This window comes from Trichechus manatus, unplaced genomic scaffold, assembly GCF_000243295.1.
Source record: "Trichechus manatus latirostris isolate Lorelei unplaced genomic scaffold, TriManLat1.0 scaffold00044, whole genome shotgun sequence".
Lineage (NCBI taxonomy): Eukaryota > Metazoa > Chordata > Mammalia > Sirenia > Trichechidae > Trichechus > Trichechus manatus.
This window is the reverse complement of record NW_004443980.1, coordinates 7853182-7872715: the sequence shown is the minus strand read 5'-3', so window position 1 is coordinate 7872715 and position 19534 is coordinate 7853182. Positions and strand designations below refer to the sequence as shown.

General features: G+C 40.9%; 1 protein-coding gene across 6 annotated transcripts in view; it reads left to right on the top strand.

Moving 5' to 3' along the window:
* Positions 1-19534, top strand: part of LRCH1 (leucine rich repeats and calponin homology domain containing 1) — a 267358-nt gene that overhangs the window by 240853 nt on the left and 6971 nt on the right. For 5 of the 6 annotated variants that reach the window (XM_023731582.1, XM_023731580.1, XM_023731581.1 and 2 more), the window contains one exon: positions 3594-3671. In XM_023731582.1, coding sequence (XP_023587350.1) covers positions 3594-3671 — 78 coding nt within the window. Of the gene's footprint in view, positions 1-3593; positions 3672-16601; positions 17021-19534 lie in introns of those variants that run through there. The other variant, XM_023731585.1, reaches the window with a different exon arrangement.

The window sequence follows — 19534 nt, the reverse complement described above, 5'->3', positions numbered from 1 at the left end:
GGTTTTCAAATTTGTTAGAGTAAAACTTTTCATAGTATTCTGTTATGATTCTTTTATTTTCAGTTGGATGTGTTGTGATATCACCCATCTCATTTCTTATTCGGGTTATTTGCCTCCTGTCCTGTTTTTCTTTTGTCAGTTTGGCCAGTGGTTTATTGATTTTGTTAATCTTTTCAAAGAACCAGCTTTTGGTCTTTTTAACTCTTTAATTGTCAACAGTTTGATCTCTTTGCTATTAGCATATTTTCTACATTTAAGTTGTTTTTTAATTGTGGGCTTCTATTTATATACGATATATGCTATATAATACTATTATTATATACTATATAGTATATAATGGAGCCTTGGTAGTGCAGTGGTTAAAATACTTGGCTCGAACCCAGAGGTTTGAACCTAGCAGCCGCTCCTCAGGAGAAAGTTGTGGCAATCTACTTCCGTAAATATTTACAGCTTTGGAAGGCCTGTGGGGCACTTCTACTCTGTCCTGTAGGGTCTCCATGAGTTGGAATTGACTGCACGGCAGTGGGTAGAGTATATATACAATATGTATTATACTATCCAGAATCCCTGGGTGGTGTAAACAGTTAACATGCTCGACTGCTAACCAAAAGGTTGGGGGTTCAAGTCCACCCAGAGGAAGAAAGGCCTGGCAATCTGCCTCTGAAAAATCAGCTGTTAAAAACCCAGTGGAGTACAGTTCTACTCTACACACACAAGGTCGCCATGAGTCAGAGTCAACTTGATGACAACTTTTTTTTTTTTTAAGACTAGGTTAGGTGCTTTTCCTTGCTTTTTTTACCTTGTAGCAACCACATCACAGCTAAGACTTTGTTAATATTGCCATCTAGACTGTTGCTAAGTGAGGACAAGTATTGTGTCGTCCTGATGCATGGTTGTGTCCTTAGCACCAAGTATAATACCTGACCCATGTAAACACCTGAGAAATAGGATTGTGTGTGCACCATCAGCAGTAGGTGAGAGTGCCCTTTGTGTCTTTAGTATTACCAACATCAAACATAGTAATTTTTCATTCATGAAACTAATATTACCCTTTTTTTATGCCACGCTGAGAGACAGAATAATGGTGAACCAAATCACTGTGAATGTCAATATGCTGAGAGACTATTTGTAAGAGAGATGGATTCCTCAGAGTTTGACAATTCGATAAGCAAAGGATTAGAACCTTGATTTTGGTGTACTTTTTGATTCTTTGACCAATGGTGAGGTCAAGCCTTTAAGTTGTTGTGTTTGTTGCAAGTGTTTTCTAACGGAAACTAGGGAACAGTGTTAGAGCGGGCCCTTGCTCACTTCCAGTGATGATGAATTTTCTTTATGTGGCTTCAAACACTTTTCATTGGCTTCTCCTGTGTTGGCCTAAGTATTTTGAGTGGTGTTGGTCATCTTACAAGTTTCAGAGCGAAAAAAAACAACCAAACCCATTGCCATTGAGTCAATCTCGATTCATAGCAACCCTACAGGACAGAGTAGAACTGTCCCATAGGGTTTCCAAGGCTGTCATCTTTACTGAAGCAGACTGCCACATCTTTCTCCTGCAGAGCAGCTGGTGGTTTCAAACCACTGACCTTTCAGTTAGCAGCTGAGCGCTTAACCACGGTGTAACCAGGGTGCCTTAGTTTCAGAGCCCCCCCAAAAAACCAAACTCACTTCAGTCAGGTCAATTCCAACTCATAGCAACCCTATAGGACAGAGTAGAACTGCCCCATAGGGTTTCCGAGTCTGTAAATGTTTATGGAAGCAGACTGCCACACGCTAGTGGGTTTGAACTGCCGATCCTTTGGTTAGTAGCCCAGTGCTTAACCACTGCACCATCGGGCTCCTTAGTTTCAGAGAAGATTGTCCTGAATCATAAGTAGAAAAAGGAAGATAATGGTCACACAGAATCAGAGAGATAGGTGCTAGGGTCTCCATATGGTGAAGCACCTTTTGGTGCCGTGTCTCCTAGGTCTGGGACCTGTTCTTCTGTTGTGCCCACATCACATTACCCATGTCTTTTCCTTCTGTCTGCAGGAGCCTTAATGCTGTGGTCCTAAGATATGCCAGGGGTGGACAGAACCACCTGACCAACTTCTTGTCACATCTCTTTAGGGCCCATGTTGAGGGGCACACTTTCCTTTCTAGCCAAGATGGAGAATACTTTTTGTTTAGCCTCCACGCTAAATTGTTGCACATGGCAGGAGGCTTTTCTGGGGTGTGAGAGGAATCTTTTCTTTTCTTTTTTAATAAATGCTGTGCAAATTGAGATTTTTATAATGGTTGGTTTGGGCCCCTAAAAGATGGAACTAGAGTCACTTCTATCTCACTTGCCCTGACTGTTCACACTTAGGTCCACCTTTATAAAGCATTGCTCCAGCACCTTGACTGTTAGTCAGTCGTGCTTCCTGCCTCCTCCTTTAAGGAAACTTAAGTGGTATATTAAAGTTTATCAGTAAAGCGTTTAAAAGTTAATATAAATTAAAACGTGTGGACTAAATGGACCTGTTACTTATTCCACATCTTTGTTGTTGTTGTTAGGTGCCATCAATTTGTTTCCGACTTACAGCGACCCCATGTACAATAGAACGAAACAGTGCCCAGTCCTGGGCCATCCTCACAATCGTTGTTGAGCTTGAGCCCATTGTTGCAGCCACTGTGTCAGTCCATCTCATTGAGGGTCTTCTTCTTTTTGGCTGACCCTCTGCTTTACCAAGCATGATGTCCTTCTCCAGGGGCTGGTCCCTCCTGATAACATATACAAAGATTCCACATCTTAGAAGTCATATATAGCCAGAGTAAAATCAATTTTGAGAAGTTCTTAGTTAAGTTGTGGACACGTCACCATTTTCAGTGCTGTTTACCTTGATGTTACCCCTTTCTAATTAAATCCATCACTCTGATGGTGAGGAGATGGGCCTGGTAAATTTAACTCTTTGCATATGTAGGGGGCATTGGTGTTCCATTGGTTGAGTTCTCACCTTCCATGCAGGAGACCTGGGTTCAGTTCCCGGCCAGTGCACCTCATGAGCAGCCACCACCTGTCTGTCAGTGGAGGATTGCATGTTGCTGTGATGCTGAACAGGTTTCAGCGGAGCTTCCAAACCAAGACAGATTAGGAGGAAAGGCCTGGCAATCTACTTCTGGAAAGCAGCCAGTGAAAATCCTGATTTTTCACAACAGTACAGTCTGCAGATGATTGGTCACTGTTTTGCTCCGTTGTGTATGGCATTACCATGAGTTGGGGGCCAACTCGACAACAGCTAACAACAACTTAGAAATATATATGTTGATGGGAAAAGAGGTTTACGGTGTAGTTTTAGGTGAACTGAAGCAGGTTACATGACAATATGATCCCATTTTAAAAAGTGAACACAAACACACAGAATGTCTGGAAGAACATAATTCAAAACAGTAACTATTCTTATCTTTAGGTGGAGGTTTCTGCATAATATTTTATTTTCTTCTATTTTCCTATGTGTTATTTTCTTTTTATCCAATAAACATATATTACTTGTGCCATGTAGAACGTTTAAAATTTAACGGGTTACTAAGATGGTTTCTATTTTAATAATGTTATTTTTGCATCTTTGTATTTATAGCCCAAACTTAGCATGGCCAAATGCAGAAGAAACGTGGAAAACTTTTTGGAAGCATGCCGAAAGCTAGGAGTCCCAGAGGTAATATCAAATTTAGTCCAAACATCAGTGTTTTAGTAAAAATTTTATTTAATATATGTGTTTGAACCATTGAATAGAGGTACAGCTTGTCGTATATTCTTTTTAGTCTCAACCTTTCTTGAGGAATAATATTCAGTGTTATAAACATTTTAGTTTACATTGTTCTATTGCAGTGAAATTAAAATGACTTTAAGCAGTGAAGTCAAATCTGAGGAAACTGAGAAGATAATTTCTTTAAAGTTTTGGAATAAATGTGAAATTCCAAACTAGAAAAAAAAAATTTGATCAGCTTCATTCTCTACTCCAAGAGCAGGAATTGCTGGAGGCTACAGTGAACCTTCTGTTGAGTTCCATAGTGTGGAATTTAGAGCTGATGGTTCTGATATCCCAAGCAAAGCAAATCTGTAGTTGACTGCTAGTTGGTTGCTTTTCATTCCCTGTAGCTGCATTTGGGGTGTGTGGATCAAACTACATCAGCACTGAAAATATTGTAATTATTGTTAATATCATCAATCATGACCATAAATAAAGCAGTGTTTGTGTGTTGCTTTATAGTTTGTTCATTACTTGCACTTACATTTTCTCCTTTAGCCTGTTGGAGTTGCCCAGCTCACAATTCTCTATATCCAGCCCAACTCTAAAGTTTGCTACTTTTCCCCTGTCCTAAGCTCAGCCCGGGCTTCAGCCTCAGCCCCACCTTCAGCCTCAGCCAGAAGAATGATTTGGGGCTTTTCAAAGACTTTGATGTTAGTAACATAAAACTATTTCTTAGTGAGACATGAGCCAATCTCCCAGAATTTGGAGTAGCAACGTACATTGAGAAGTTTATCATCACTGCTGTAAACAGAAATGGGCAAGTTATATTTCTTATGATTTTTTTATATCTTTCTTAATGCCCCAGGGATAAAGTAGCTAAATATCTATCATGACATACTGTTTTCAAGCATGTAGAGGAATTATTACTTAGGCTGTTGTTAGATGCCGTCGAGTCGGCTCCAGCTCATAGCAACCCGATGTACAACAGAAGGAAACACTGCCTGGTCCTGTGCCATCCTCACAATCGTTGTTATGCTCGAGCACATTGTTGTAGCCACTGTCTCAGTCCATCTTGCTGAGAGTCTTCCTCTGTTTAACTGACCCTCTACTTTTACCAAGCATGACATTCTTCTCCAGGGACTGGTCCCTCCTGATGGCATGTCCAGAGTATATGAGATGAAGTCTCACCATCCTTGCTTCTAAGGAGCATTCTGGCTGAACTTCTTCCAAGACGGATTTGTTTCTTCTTCTGGCAGTCCATGGTATATTCAGTATTCTTCACCAACACCATTATTAAAAGGCATAAGTTCTTCTTTGTTCTTCCTTATTCATTATCCAGCTTTCACATGCATATGAGGCAATTGAGAACAGCGTGGCTTCCGTCAGGCATACCTTGGTCCTTAAAGGGACCTCTTTGCTTTTTAACACTTTGAAGAGTTCTTTTGCAGCAGATTTGCCCAATGCAATGCTTTGTTTGATTTCTTGATTGCTATATCCGAGGGTGTTGATTGTGGATCCAAGTAAAATGAAATCCTTGACAACTTCAGTCTTTTCTCCGTTTATCATTATGTTGCTTATTGGTCCAGTTGTGAAGATGTTTGTTTTCTTTATGTTGAGGTGCAATTCATACTGAAGGCTGTGGTCTTTAATCTTCATCAGTAAGTGCTTGAGGTCCTGCTCACTTACAGCAAGCAAGGTTGTATCATCTGCATATCGCAGGTTGTTAATGAGTCTTCCTCCAATGCTGATGCTTCTCGGATTATTTGCTCAGCATACAGATTGAATAAATATGGTGAAAGGATACATCCCTGACGCATACCTTTTCTGCCTTTAAATTACGTAGTATCCCCTTGTTCTGTTCGAACGACTGCCTCTTGATCTATGTACAGGTTCCTCGTGAGCACAATTAAGTTGTTCTGGAATTCCCATTCTTCTCAATGGTATCGATAATTTGTTATGATCCACATAGTCGATTACCTTTGCATAGTCAATAAAACATAGGTAAACATCTTTCTGGTATTCTCTGCTTTCAGCCAAGATCCATCTGACATCAGCAATGGTATCCCTTGTTCCATGTCCTCTTCTGAATCTGGCTTGAATTTCTGGCAGTTCCCTGTCAACGTACTGCTGTAGCCGCTTTTAATGATCTTCAGCATCATTTTACTTACATAGAATATTAGTGATACTGTTCAATAATTTCTGCATTGTGTTGGATCACCTTTCTCTGGAATGGATATAAATATGGTAGCTGTCTTCCAAATTTCTTGGCATAGAAGAGTGAGCATCTCCAGCAATGCATCCATTTATTGAAACACCTCAGTTGGTATTCCGTTAATTCATGGAGCCTTGTTTTTCGCCAGTGCCTTCAGTGTAGCTTGGATCTCTTCCTTCATTACCATCAGTTCTTGATCATATGCTGCCTCCTGAAATGGTTAAACATTGATCAGTTCGTTTTGGTATAGTGACTCTGTGTATTCCTTCTATCTTTTGATGCTTCCTGCAACGTTTAATATTTTCCCTGTAGAATCCTTCAGTATTGCAGCTCGAGGCTTGACTTTTTTCTTCAGTTCTTTCAGCTTGAGAAATGCCGAACATGTTCTTCCCTTTTGGTTTTCTATCTCCAGATCTTTGCACATATCATTATAATACTTGACTTTGTCTTCTCCAGCCCCCCTTTGAGATCTTCTGTTTAGTACTTTCACTTCATCATTTCTTCCTTTTGCTTTAGCTACTCGATGTTCAAGAGCAAGTTTCAGTCTCTCTTCTGACATCCGTTTTGGTCTTTTCTTTCTTTCCTGTCTTTTTAATGATCTCTTACTTTCTTCATGTATGATGTCCTTGATATCATTCCACAAGTCGTCTGGTCTTCGGTCATTAGTGTTCAACGCATCAAATGTATTCTTGAGATGGTCTCTAAATTCAGGTGGGATATGCTCAAGGTCATAGTTTGGCTCTCGTGGACTTGTTCTAATTTTTTTCAACTTCAACTTGAACTTGCATATGAACAATTGGTGGTCTGTTCCACAGTCGACCCCTGGCCTTGTTCTGACTGATGACATCGAGCTTTTCCATGATCTCTTTCCACAGATGTAGTCAATTTGATTCCTGTGCATTCCATCTGATGAGGTCCATGTGTGTAGTCACTGTACATGTTGTTGAAAAAAGATATTTGCAATGAGGAAGTCGTTGGTCTTGCAAAATTCTATCATGCGATCTCCGACGTCATTTCTATCACCAAGGCCGTATTTTCCAACTACCAGCCCTTCTTTGTTTCCAACTTTCACATTCCAATTGCCAATAATTATCAATGCATCTTGATTGCATGTTTGATCAATTTCAGACCGCGGAAGTTGGTAAAAATCTTCAATTTCTTTATCCTTGGCCTTAGTGGTTGGTTCATAAATTTGAATAATAGTTGTATTAACTGGTCTTCTTTTTAGGGGTATGGTTATTACCCTATCACTAACAGCGTTGTACTTCAGGATAGATCTTGAAATGTTCTTCTTGATGATGAATGCAATGCCATTCACTAATGCCTAGGATATCGATCTTTATGCATTCCATTTCATTTTTGATGACTTACAATTTTCCTAGATTCAGACTTCTTACATTCCACGTTCCAATTATTACTGGATGTTCGCAGCTGTTTCGTTTCATTTTGAGTCGTGCCACATCAGCAAATGAAGGTCCTGAAAGCTTAACTCCATCCATGTCATTAGAGTTGCCTCTACTCTGAGGAGACACCTCTTCTTCAGTCATCTTTTGAGTGCCTTCCAACCTGAGGGGCTCATCTTCTGACACTATATCTGACAGTGTTCCGCTGCTATTCACAATGTTTTCACAGGCCACTTTTTTAGAAGTAGACTGCCAGGTCCTTCTTCCTAGTCTGTCTTAGTCTGGAAGTTCTGCTGAAACCTGTCCACTATGGGTGACCCTGCTGGTATTTGAAATACTGGTGGCATAGCTTCCAGCATCATAGCAACACAGAAGTCACCACACTACAACGCACTGACAAACACGTTTATTACTTATAGAAGTTATTTATTAACACTGATGAAGACTTTTTTCCCTCACTCTATTTTTCCTTCCTTCCTTCTTTTATTCCCCCACTTTAAGCTTGGTGAGATTCCAGGAAGGAAGATTAGTGGTAGGCTTCTGAATTTATTTAAGGAAAAGAATTATTAAAGTATCTTTAAATCAGAGTTGTACCAATAAAAAGAAGTGTACAAATTTATTTTTTAAAACACTAATTTTTATATAGTGGACTAAATGTCTTCGTGAGCAGTGTCACCTTCAGCAGTGGTAATCTATGTATCTGTAACGTATGTGCACATTTCAGTATTGCATGTATGTTCCTGGCTTCAAATACATGTTAAAATATACTGTTTTAGTAATTTGTTTCTGTCATGGACTGATAGACTTCCTATATGTGAATCAAGTTTCAGATGATAAATTATTTGTTTCTGTGCCAGGAAGCACTGTTGAGTTTTGACCTATTTCCTTATGATTCTTTTTTTAAACTCATCAATGTTTTTTTGGCTTACTGTGATACAAAAGGAAATGGAAATGCCCTTATCCATTTACTCTGAGTAAATATTGGTAATTATAATTTCCTTTTAAAGTGGAGAAAAGGAAATTAAATTACCATAAAAATATAGAGCAAAATTTATCACAATTTCTGAATGCCTTAGCACTAACAGGCAACTCATAATTCCTGAGAAGACTGAATTACTGGGAGCAAATGGCCTTTTTTGCCAATGTCCCACTTTACCGTGCTTAGTAAGAAATAGATCACATAGGATGTTTTTGAACTTATTTTTAAGGCTTGAGGTGATTTTCGATTTTGCATTATATGTATCTCCTGAAGGATAAAATCCAATAGCATTTTTCTGATGACTAGAGTTAACATGAATTACATTGGTCCTAGAAAAAGTTCTGTTGGTTAGTTAGCAGTTGAACTTCTTTAATGAGCTATATCAAAGTAATGTAAGGAATATTTTGATGGAAAACCAGAAATTGCAGTTGGAAGGCGATTGGCAAATCTCCCCGTCCACCCGAAGTAGCAGGTTTTCATCTAACAGGACGCGTTGAGAACATAATTCCATCTGGGAAACAGTAGTGTGTTGGGAGGTCACGTTACCTCGTTCCCCTTCCATATTTATACTTCTTTCACTTTGAGAGGGTTAATGGCTTGAAGGTATATGTGCCACATGACAATTGATGATCTACACAAAAAAAATAATTTTATCACAAGTCTACTTGCAGATGTTATCGGCCTGTAATTAGACATTGAGAAAGACTGGTACCCGAAAAATAGAGGACCTACATTATTTATTCTTATTTGTGTCCAATGTAATATTTGGGTAACAGAATATATGCGGATTTCTCAGCAGCCACCATCGTTAATTCAATTCAAATTTGCACGTTTTTCTTCTTTCTTCTCCATCCATAACTTGTCTACGAACACGCACACACAAGCCGCAGAGATCTTGAGCTCTGCGTTTTATGAGCTAAGTATCTAATTGACAATGATAACTGACCCCTAGAGGTTAAACAGTCACGGCTCTTTCTGTCTCAATTAGTTGCCCTTTGTAATAGAATCACGGTTTGAAACTGCAAGACAAAGCCAAGGTCAGCAGCTTATATACTTGTCAGTTCCATACGAATGGAATGCATTAGCTGAGTAGATTTAGTTAAATTATTCCATATAAAATAATACAGTGGGATGAAAGCATTTTTAAGTTAATCAGATTGTCATAGTTTATTATATTTTCTTTAGAAGCTTCCAGGAACACAGTCCCAGCTCTTTGCCCCAAGGTTGGTGAAGGTTCGTGAGAAATTTTACTGTGTGGTTCAGTAGCTAGAACCATTCTATGGTTTGTTGAATATCCAAGAAATGTGTCTGTGTTGATTGTGGCAGACTAGCACCTAAATTCACGGAATCCGTAGGAGAGGCTGGCGGGTGAGGCTGTGCTACAGTGATATTTTAAGCCTACTTCTTGCGGTGGGTTCTGGGAGAACAGCTCTGGTGTGGCTCATCCATAAACTTGGCTTATTTGACTTGACTGCGCTCAGAATTGCAGGCAGTGCTGAGCAGCCCAGCTTATTCTCAAAGGCTACAGTGCGTAGACAGATAAGGCAGCTCCAGGCTTCTGCCTGTTGTTTGTGAAGTACGTAGAAGGCTAGGTCTACATCGCTGGCTCTTAGTCCAGTGTACGAACAGGACTTGGAACAATAGACTCCACTGACAGAAAGGAGATGACATCAAGGAAAGGATATGGTGGTGAGTTCTGGAGAAATCCTGACGAAGTGACAGAACAGCTGCCGTGGAGTCAACTCCAACTCATGGTTCCCCCATGCGTATCAGAGGGTGTACTTCAAGGGTTTTTGACAGCTGACTTTTTTAAGTAGATTGCCAGGCCTTTCTTCTGAGGCTTCTCTGCATAGACTTTCAGTTAACAGATGAGCATGTTAAACCTTTGTGCCACCTAGGGACTCCATTGGAGTGACAGGAGGGCATATTAGCCATAAAATGCTTCTGGGGTGAAGTGGGGGTTGATTAATTAGAATGTCAAAGAAAGGTCCTTAAAAATGAAACAGAAATAGCTCTTGAAATAAAATAAAGTTTTATTTTTGATGTAGGGGCTAGTATTTCTTCAGACAGGCATTTCAGTGTGGGTCGTTTTCCTTCCTTCTGCCATTCCTAGAGGCTTGGGGTTTTTCCGTTTGGGCCCAATTCCCCAGCTAAAGTGACAAATGGAGCGGACAATCCTGGCTCCCCTGGAAGAAGAAAAGTGAGAGTGAGGGAAGATATATGAGCAAAGTAAGGAAATGGACAGGGTGCTGGGATGGCCAAGGTGCTGGCTGAATTAGGCCCATCTGTGCTACTAACTGGAGTCCCTGGTTAAGAACTTGGCTGCTAACCAACAAGTTGAATTCACAGGCCGCTCCTTGGAAACCCCATGGGGCAGTTCTACTCTGTCTTATAGGGTCACTATGAGTCGAAATCGACTTGATGGCAATGGATTTTGGGTTTTTTTGTTTGTTTTTTTGTGCTACTAACTGGAGTCCTTGGCTCTTTAAATGGCCTGCACAGGGAGTGAGGGAAAGCCAAGTGAGGGGGCTACAGGTCGTTCCCACCCCCTTGCTTCAGCCAAAGCAGTGACTCTTTTGCCTGTGGTATATACTGGATTTCCAGATAAGATTTCCTTTGGGGTAAAAAGTATTCCATTGCTAAGCAAGGAGCCCCTGGGTGCTGAAACAGTTAACACACTCAGCTGCTAACTGAAGGGTTGGAGGAAGAAAGACCTGGCCTTCTGCTTCTGAAAAGTCAACCATTGAAAACCCTGTGGAGCACAGCTCCCACTCTTACACTCATGGAGTTGGAATCCACGAGCAGCTGTTTTTTGTTTTTTGCTAAGCCTAATTGGAAAATTACTGCACCCCTAAGGTTTCTTTGAGCTCTCATCTTCTCTCAGCCAGGGCCTACAAATCCACAATTCATTTCCTGCCTCAACAGCTGCTTAGCTGCAGTAGGATTACCACAGGGTCATGATGCCCTGAAAAACCTGGGGAGCAGGTGATGTTGCCTGGCGGCCTTCCATAGCCCCTTGTGGGGTGGTCAGACATGCAGCTGTCTTTGACCTCTGGTGCAAGGCTCTATTTGGTCTTGAAGACAGGCCTACCCTTGGTGGGCTTCTAGGGTCTTCAGGATATGGTCTTTGTCTCACCTACGAATGTCACTCCAGTTAGGCTGTGGGGTTGTGAGATTATTTGTAGATATACTGACGCTCTGTTTGCCTTTTCTTGGTCAACCTGGCCCATTCCTGGCCTTTGGCCTCTACGCAAAGGAGCCATAGTTGGCTTTTGGGGGGTTCCAGATTGATCCAGTTTAGGGCTATTTGGTAGTTCTTATTAGTATTGTCTCAGGTCAGGAGAGATCTCTGATTGTTGAAGCATGAAAAGCATTAGAAAGCAGATGTTTATTTGGTTCACTAGGAAAATTTTTGTACTTGATTTTAAATAAGTAGGCTTGACCTCAAACCTCTGTAAGTAGCGTACTTGTCTGCTACGATGGTTTAGCCCATTTTTAGACGGAAAGGGAACTTAAAATAGAAACACACTTTGTTTTCTAGCTGTCAGGCCCTGCACATCTCTGTTACAGTCTCCAGAGAGAAAATAGAGAAGACTAAAGTCAGTGCCTTGACAGTGGTAGAGAACTTGGCCACCTGGGGCCCCTTCCTTGTGCCTGCAGCACAGGGGCCAGGGATCCTTTGAGGACTCAGACGTGAGAGGTTGTGTTGCGCTTGGTGTTACTAAGTTTCTGCATCTACTGAATGGAGTTAAAAATAAAATCCGAAAGTACATCCAGGGGGTCCCTGGGTGGCGCAAACTGTTAACACACCCAAATGCTAACCGAAAGGTTGGCGGTCTGGAGTCTTCCCAGAGGCACTTTGGAAGAAAGGTCTGGCAATCTACTCACAAAAAATCAGCCACTGAAGATCCTATATACCACAGTTCTGCTCCAACACACATGGGGTTGCCATGAGTCGGAGGTGACTCATCGGCAACTGGTAAAGAACATTCATATTCCGACAATGATTGTGTGATACAAGTGGAATCACGGCTGAGTTTCTCTTCTTTTCAGTATCTTCTGTGTTTATATTTTGTTGTGATTTATAATGGGATTCTTTGAAAATAATAGTAATAACTTTCTTCTTCATACTTGTTGTGAGGACATATGAAATTATACACATGTACATGCCTGAATTTTTTTTGTTTTTAATTGGAAGGGATTCTGTAGACTGAAGCTATAATTTTTTTATCTTGCAAATAGGACAAATGAGTTCTTTATCCTATTCAAGACTTACACCTTTTTCCTCCCCAAATCAATGGCTTCAGTATCACTTTAAAATGTACTAATGAACATTTTTTGGGGGGTAGCTTCTTATTACAAAATTTCTTCTAATTTTCCGTTTATAATGGCTAATTGTGAGTTGAATAACCAGAGGTGTAGACTGACACGTTTATTATTTTATTAACATCAACTTTGTGATTCATAATATATGAAAATTTCGCCAGACTATAGCTTGTGACATCAGTCTCACATCTCTTACAATCTCCTAAAGTGTGTACTACTCATATAAGCATCCTTTCACACTAGGGTGCCTCCTGGGGGCCAGGGTCCCTCTGTGAGTGGTCTGACAGCCTTACTGTATGCGCAGTTGAGAATAAATCACTCTAGAAGCAGCATCTTCAAAAAAATTTTAAATTGCATTTCTAGATAAATTAGCTTTCCAGTGTTAGAGTTACTCTCTAAGTCCATAAAACTGTCAATTAGTTCTCATGTATTTGGAGGTAACTCTGGAATTCTCTCCCCCCACCCCACCTGTCCACCCCCTGCCAAATTACACCTGGTCTCTGAATTGTTGTTAGGTGCCCTGGAATCAATTTCAACTCACAGAGACCCCATGTGACAGACTAGAACTGCCCCATAGAGTTTTCTTGGCTGTAATCTTTATGGAGGCAGATTGCCAGGTATTTCTCCCATGGAGCCGATGAATGGGTTCAAACTACCAACCTTCCAGTTAGCAGCTGACCGCTTAACCAGTGTGCCACCAGGGCTCCCTCGTCACTAAATTAACCAAAAAATAAAAATAAAAAAGACCAAACCCATTGCCATCAAGTCAATTCCAACTCATAGCGACCCTATAGGACAGGGTGGAACTGCCTCATAGAGTTTCCAAGGAGCAGCTGGTGGATTCAAAGTGCTGACCTCTTGGTTAGCAGCCGTAGCTTTTAATTAACCACTACACCACCAGGGCTCCCTGGTCACTAAATTAGGGCTTTAAATTTTCCAAGTTGATCATGAGACCATGAACATCCCTGTTCTATGATATTTTAGATTACAAAAAACACTTGGTAAACATTGACTTGAAATAATTAAAATTATATTTAAGTAAATTGTTCTAAATGTCTACGTACACTCAATGCTAGGTATGGTCCGCTCGTAGATGTATTCCACACAAAGCTGCTGTAAGCTGGCAAGCATTGAAATGTAACCAGTGTCTCTTAGGGACAGGATTCTGTTTTCTTGCCATGATCTGCCTACATTACTGTTTGTGTTGATAGTATTTGGGGAAACTGAGCAACACTTAAGTGTTCATTTCAGCCACACTCTCTTGTGTGGGCACTAAGAGAATTGTTTAACCTATGGAGATTGTGAGTCTTGTCCTATAACAGGCATTATTAGCACGTGCACTTGACTCTGAAGAGTCTGAGTGAATGGGCTGTTGGCAGATGCGTTTCACTAATTACTGCTGCTCTGCAAATATATGTTGAAAGTTGACTCTTTAAATTTCCTTTTTTAGTACTTTCCAGTCAATTTTAATTTTAAGAAAGAAAGAAAGTGTAACCTCTAAGGTCCCTGTCATTAAAACTGACATTTGGAAAACAAAAAGGTCAGAAAGTCCCGGTTTCCCTTAGCGATTTCAGCCCCCGTTTGCGTCACAGCGTCCTGCAGAGGCGTGGGGTCTTACCACCACTGGCTGTGTGATGGGGCTAGAGTCAGAGCAGGTCACAGGTGGCCACACCAGCCCATGCCCACACATTGTGGTGGCTCAGATTTTTACATGGCAGACAATCTTAGATCCGTCCCTTTTAGCTATTGTCAGGTCGGCCTCTAACTATGGCGACTGTGCACAACGGTATCAGACTGTTGTGATCTGTTGCCATCCGTAGGGCTTTCATGGAATGATTTTCAGAAGGAGACCTCCAGGTCTTTATTCCTAGTCTGTCTTAGTCTGGAAGCTCTGCTGAAACCTGTTCAGCATCATAGCAACACGCAAGCCTCCACTGACAGGTGGTGGTTACGCATGAGGAGCATTGGCCAAGAAGTGAACCCAGGTCTCCCACATAGAAGGCAAGAATTCTACCACTGACCCACCACTGCTCCCTTTTTCTTTAGAGATAGTGATTTAATTTAAACCAACCACCATATACTGTGACTCTAGGACCTCCTGAGTGTAATCCAAATTAAGTGCAGAATCTGTGGTATCATGAAATTATTTCCTCACCATTGACGATACACATGAGAAGGATACTCAGTAAGTATACTGAAAACTTCAAAGACATCTGACTCTAGTTCTTTGATAGCGTTGCTGGGGAGCAGATCAGACATTTTCCATAGGCTTCTGGAAAATGTTTTGAAATACTGAGAGACAATGGTTTGCTTTTTAACACGGAAATACCACTTTTGTGAAAATCACATTCCACTTTGTGGATGCCTAATCTTTTATTTTGCTGTTGCTTTGTTCAGATGTCACTGGTTAAGCATAACACTGCAGTAGAAAATTCTTACTGCAACAGAAAACTTCTTTTCTTAGATGCTTCCCCGTTTGCTAATCCTTGACCAGCCGACTCCACTCATCCTCCTCACAGTGAAATCCAATCTGTGTGTAGCTATTTAATTCTTGGGAAAACTCTGACAGTGGAAGCTTGATACTTTCAAATCCACTGACATAAGATGCAAGGGCCCTCTCTTTATCTGAATAGATGTAACATGACTTATCAATACCTAAAAAGGTCTTTTGTTAAGAGTATCTATACCTTCATAAATTAAAATAAAATCCGAATGTGTTTCATCTTATTCAGTCCACTGATAATATAGTATTTCTGCATACCTGAGGGCATCAAGCTAACTTCACAGTCTGGATACCAACCAAGACAAAATCTCTGTCTTAGAATTGTCTTTCAGTTGCTCTGTAATTTGCATCTGTTTAGCAATGAGGCTAAATTAAAGGGCAATATTGTAACACAGTCTTTTATAAAATACATAATATGTATTTTTTAAATGCTTTGCTGAATTTAGAGATAAAGTTGCACTTATGAATTGTATCACAGATATCTTCAGTCCTTGTCTTATGTGGAAACAAAACCACCTTTTTTTTTCCTGTTGACATTCCATTTCAGTTATAATCACCATTAACTTTACGCTGTAATCATTCCTGGTTCAGGAATTCAGTAGATCAGAAAACTCTTTGCTTCCTGATGGCAGCAGGCAACCAGAGGCCAACTCAAAAGACTGAGCACTTTGTGTTTAGCTGGTAAAATGGATCAGTTCTAAGGTTGGCCTCCTTGTATGGTGACTTCTCAGCAGATAAAACAGGAAGATTTGTTCTACCCAGCCCCCACCCCACTCCCACCCCCTGCCATACCTGTCCTAGTGGTGAAGAAATTTCCATTCTAATCCTGTGTGGGACGCACTTTTATTCAAACTGCATATCCAAGAAGCTGCCTCTGGACTTTTGATTTATATGTAGTTGCAAAAATATGAAAGTTAATGTACTTCTGGCACATGTAGAGACATCATTAGAGTAAACATTCCCCAGAGTTAGCAATGATCCCTAAAATGAAAATAAATTAGGTGTATTTGTTAACTTTCTGAGAGAAACACTTCATATTTAGTCTTCAAAGGGTAACAGGTGAATTAAGAGAGTAGTGACGAGGGGTGACAATTAGACTTTACAGTTTAGTAAGGTGAAGTCCTAAGCCTCTCAATTGAAGAGCTCTATTTTTATGCCATTGGCAACCACTTGAATATTAAAACAATTTAAATGGCAAAATGGCGTATAAAGTGCACAAATGCTATTCCTCAATAGTGCAATTGTGAGTGAAGGATTTGTTTGTCCTTCAGCTATTCTACTTTCCTTACGTAATGCAGTAAAAACCTTTGATGGTGAAACGGGGTTTACTTGGTTGAAATGAGGGTTATTCCTGCCATTTTCTAGTAACCAAAATTATGTGCTTCTTTCCAGCTGTTCTTCTGTGTGTTTTCAATTATGTTTAATTTTTCTGCACTGTCTCTTTCTGTTCTAATGGCTGCCCTCGGAATAGGCTGACCTCTGCTCTCCGTATGACATCCTGCAGTTGGATTTTCGTCACATTCGAAAGACTGTTGACACTCTGCTGGCACTCGGGGAGAAACCCCCACAACCAACTTCCGCCCTCCGCTCCAGGGACCTTATAGACTTCTGTCTTGTCCCCCTTCTCTTTGTAGTGCTGGTTTATCTAACTTACCGCTGGAATGCGCTGTCCGCCTAACGTCCGCATGTGCTTCCCACCACTGTCACCCGGTCATTACAGGGTCCTTCCCCCACGGGAGCTTTGCCTTGCAAACACCCTTCCCTGTCATCTCCTCAGTCATCTCTCAAATTTAAAGCTGAGCGCTTACAAATCAGATTTTCCAGAAGCACAAACTTTAGAGAATGCCGTTTGCATTAACTAATTCCTCTCACTTTGAAAAGCAGCAGTAACAGCAAAGCGTGCACACGCCTCCTGCTTCCACATCCACATGGTGCCAACAGCAGTGCTTTGGGGTGCCTCTCCTCTGCCGGGGTGTGCTTCCAGGGTAGGGCAGAAGAGGATTCCAGAACAGGAGCAGAGGGGATTTAGCATACAGAAGTCTTTCCTTGGGGTCAGTATTTACCTCAGATCCTAATTCAGGAATGGGAAACGGTGCTGTTGAGGGGCTGCGTTGCAGAAGGGACAGAAAACTGGCATCCTTGCCCAATTTGGTCTATAAAAATCTTTAGGAATACTACTACTGACCAAGTTGACAAGTACCACCTAGGAAATGACTGCTTTGCTGGGAATTCCGTTGGATTCCTCCCTGTGTTCTGCAGTGGGAGCTGTAAGGGGCATCAGGGAGGGTTGCTGCCAGCTTCCACCCTGAGCAAAGCCACTTGGCCCTGCAGCCTGAGCAAAGCTGTGCAGAGGGGATCTCTGGGGAAAGAAGTGTCCCTGGCTGTTACAGCTCGCCGCCGAGGACTTGCTTGCACACAGATTTCTGTATATTTTACTTCTTATTGCTTCTTAGCTCTACTCTGAGACTCTTAGAGATCCTCTTTGGAAAATGATTTTCTATTTTTAAATAATGCAGTGGATAGAGTTGCTTTTTTGCTACATTCCACAATACCTGCAGGTCCGGAACGTGATTGATTTGACTGTGTTCATTTTCAAATAAAGCCATGAGTCATGGAACATTCTTGGTCCTGGGCTGGGGTTACTGTGACAGGAGCCGTAAGATTGCTCTTAATTTAGAAGAATGTAGTTTCTCTAATTACTTGAAATTTCCATTTAACCTTTGATTGCCAGTGACTTTAACTGGCAAACTGCTTTTATTTGTAAGTAAACTTAGATGATTATTATATGTGAAATACATCTGCTTTTGGAACAATGTGATCAGATTGTAATTAAAAGGAAAAAAAATTAGAATCTTATCTAGGCCAAGATATTCCTGGTTCCTGGGATGTCTTTATACTATAAGAGGGCTCTGTTCCAAGGTCAAGCCCATCTCCCGATGCTTCCGTTTAAATTCTGGTGGCCAAAAGTCATTTCCGAGTCGGACTGGGGAGGTGATAGCGTTAACTTCCTTACGATAAATTTCTAGTTTACTAAGACGCAAACTGTCCATGAAGATAGTTTTATTTTTCTGAACATGTCCGTGAGTTCAGGGGACTCGAGAGTATAGAAAGCCCCACATAGATAGTTAGAAGACGATATTCCCAAAGATTCCTTGTTGCTCAGTCAGATCAGATTTTCTCACAGGAAACATTCTTTACAAGAGAAAAGCTTGAGTTAACTGGGCTTTTACTCCTGACTCTGTGTTAACTGGTAAAATACAGGGTATCTGGAAGTTATCTAATCTCAATTGTATATAAATATCCCACAGTTGTACTGAATTGAATTGCCCTTGGTGCTATCTTGTATTCTTAAGTCTGTAACACAATAAAATCCCTTTGAGCAATGTCTGATAAGCACCCTGAGCCATATGTTGCTTAATAAACACATTTTAGGTGATTATTCCAAGTTTTTTTTGGTCCGTCGACACATTTATTCATGTGGACCCAGAATAACCCCCCAGGATTTCCAACTGGTTGGTTGTGTTTGGTTCTGCGGTGCATTGAGGCTTCCCTTAGTGGTCGCCACTATGCTGTTTTTTTCTTGTTTGGGGGGCAAGAGGGAAGAACAGAGATTACTTACTGGGTGGCCACCTGAAAGAAAATACTATCAATAAAAACTGAGTAGAACAGTCATGTAAGATTAGGTTTAATTGTCCAGTGTTGACTTGACTTTGTTCTGTAGTGAATTTCATGTTTTTACTCTGGTGTCTGGAACATTCCTTTGACACACGTTCATTTTTCATGTTGTTAATTTATGTACACCCTAATGTGCAGCTTCTCTTGGGATTTGTTGGATGGTATTTTTTCATCAGGTAGTATGGTAACTAGTCGAACACAATTAATTTGACCTTTAGGCAAAACTTTAGTGACCCGTCCTGCCCATTGTCCGGCTGTTAATGTCTATTTAGAATACTAAGCCCTTCCGAAGCTGCCCGTGCACTAATTCGAGCTAACTCGGTGCCTCCCATCGCATCTTAACTGGGAATGCCTGGCCGACATACTTGTAGGCCGAGAAGTGTTCGGGAGTTCAGTGTGTGGTTTATATGTGGCCGCTAAATCTCTATCCTCTCACAAAAAAGACTACTTTTCATTGCTTCCGTCCAATGCCTGATAAAAATGGCCGGTATTTGTTTACGTTTTCTTTTTAAAATATTCATTTGTCTTTTCTTTCTCTAGTTCCTCCAATTGGTGGGCAACTCTCCATTCAATGTCAGGATTTCCAAAATTTGTGACCAAAAAAAATCGTTCCCATTGAGTTGATTCCAACTCATAGCGACCCTACAGGACAGAGTAGAACTGCCCCATAGGGTTTCCAAGGAGCAGCTGGTGGATTCGAACTGCTGACCTTTTGGTTAGCAGCTGAGC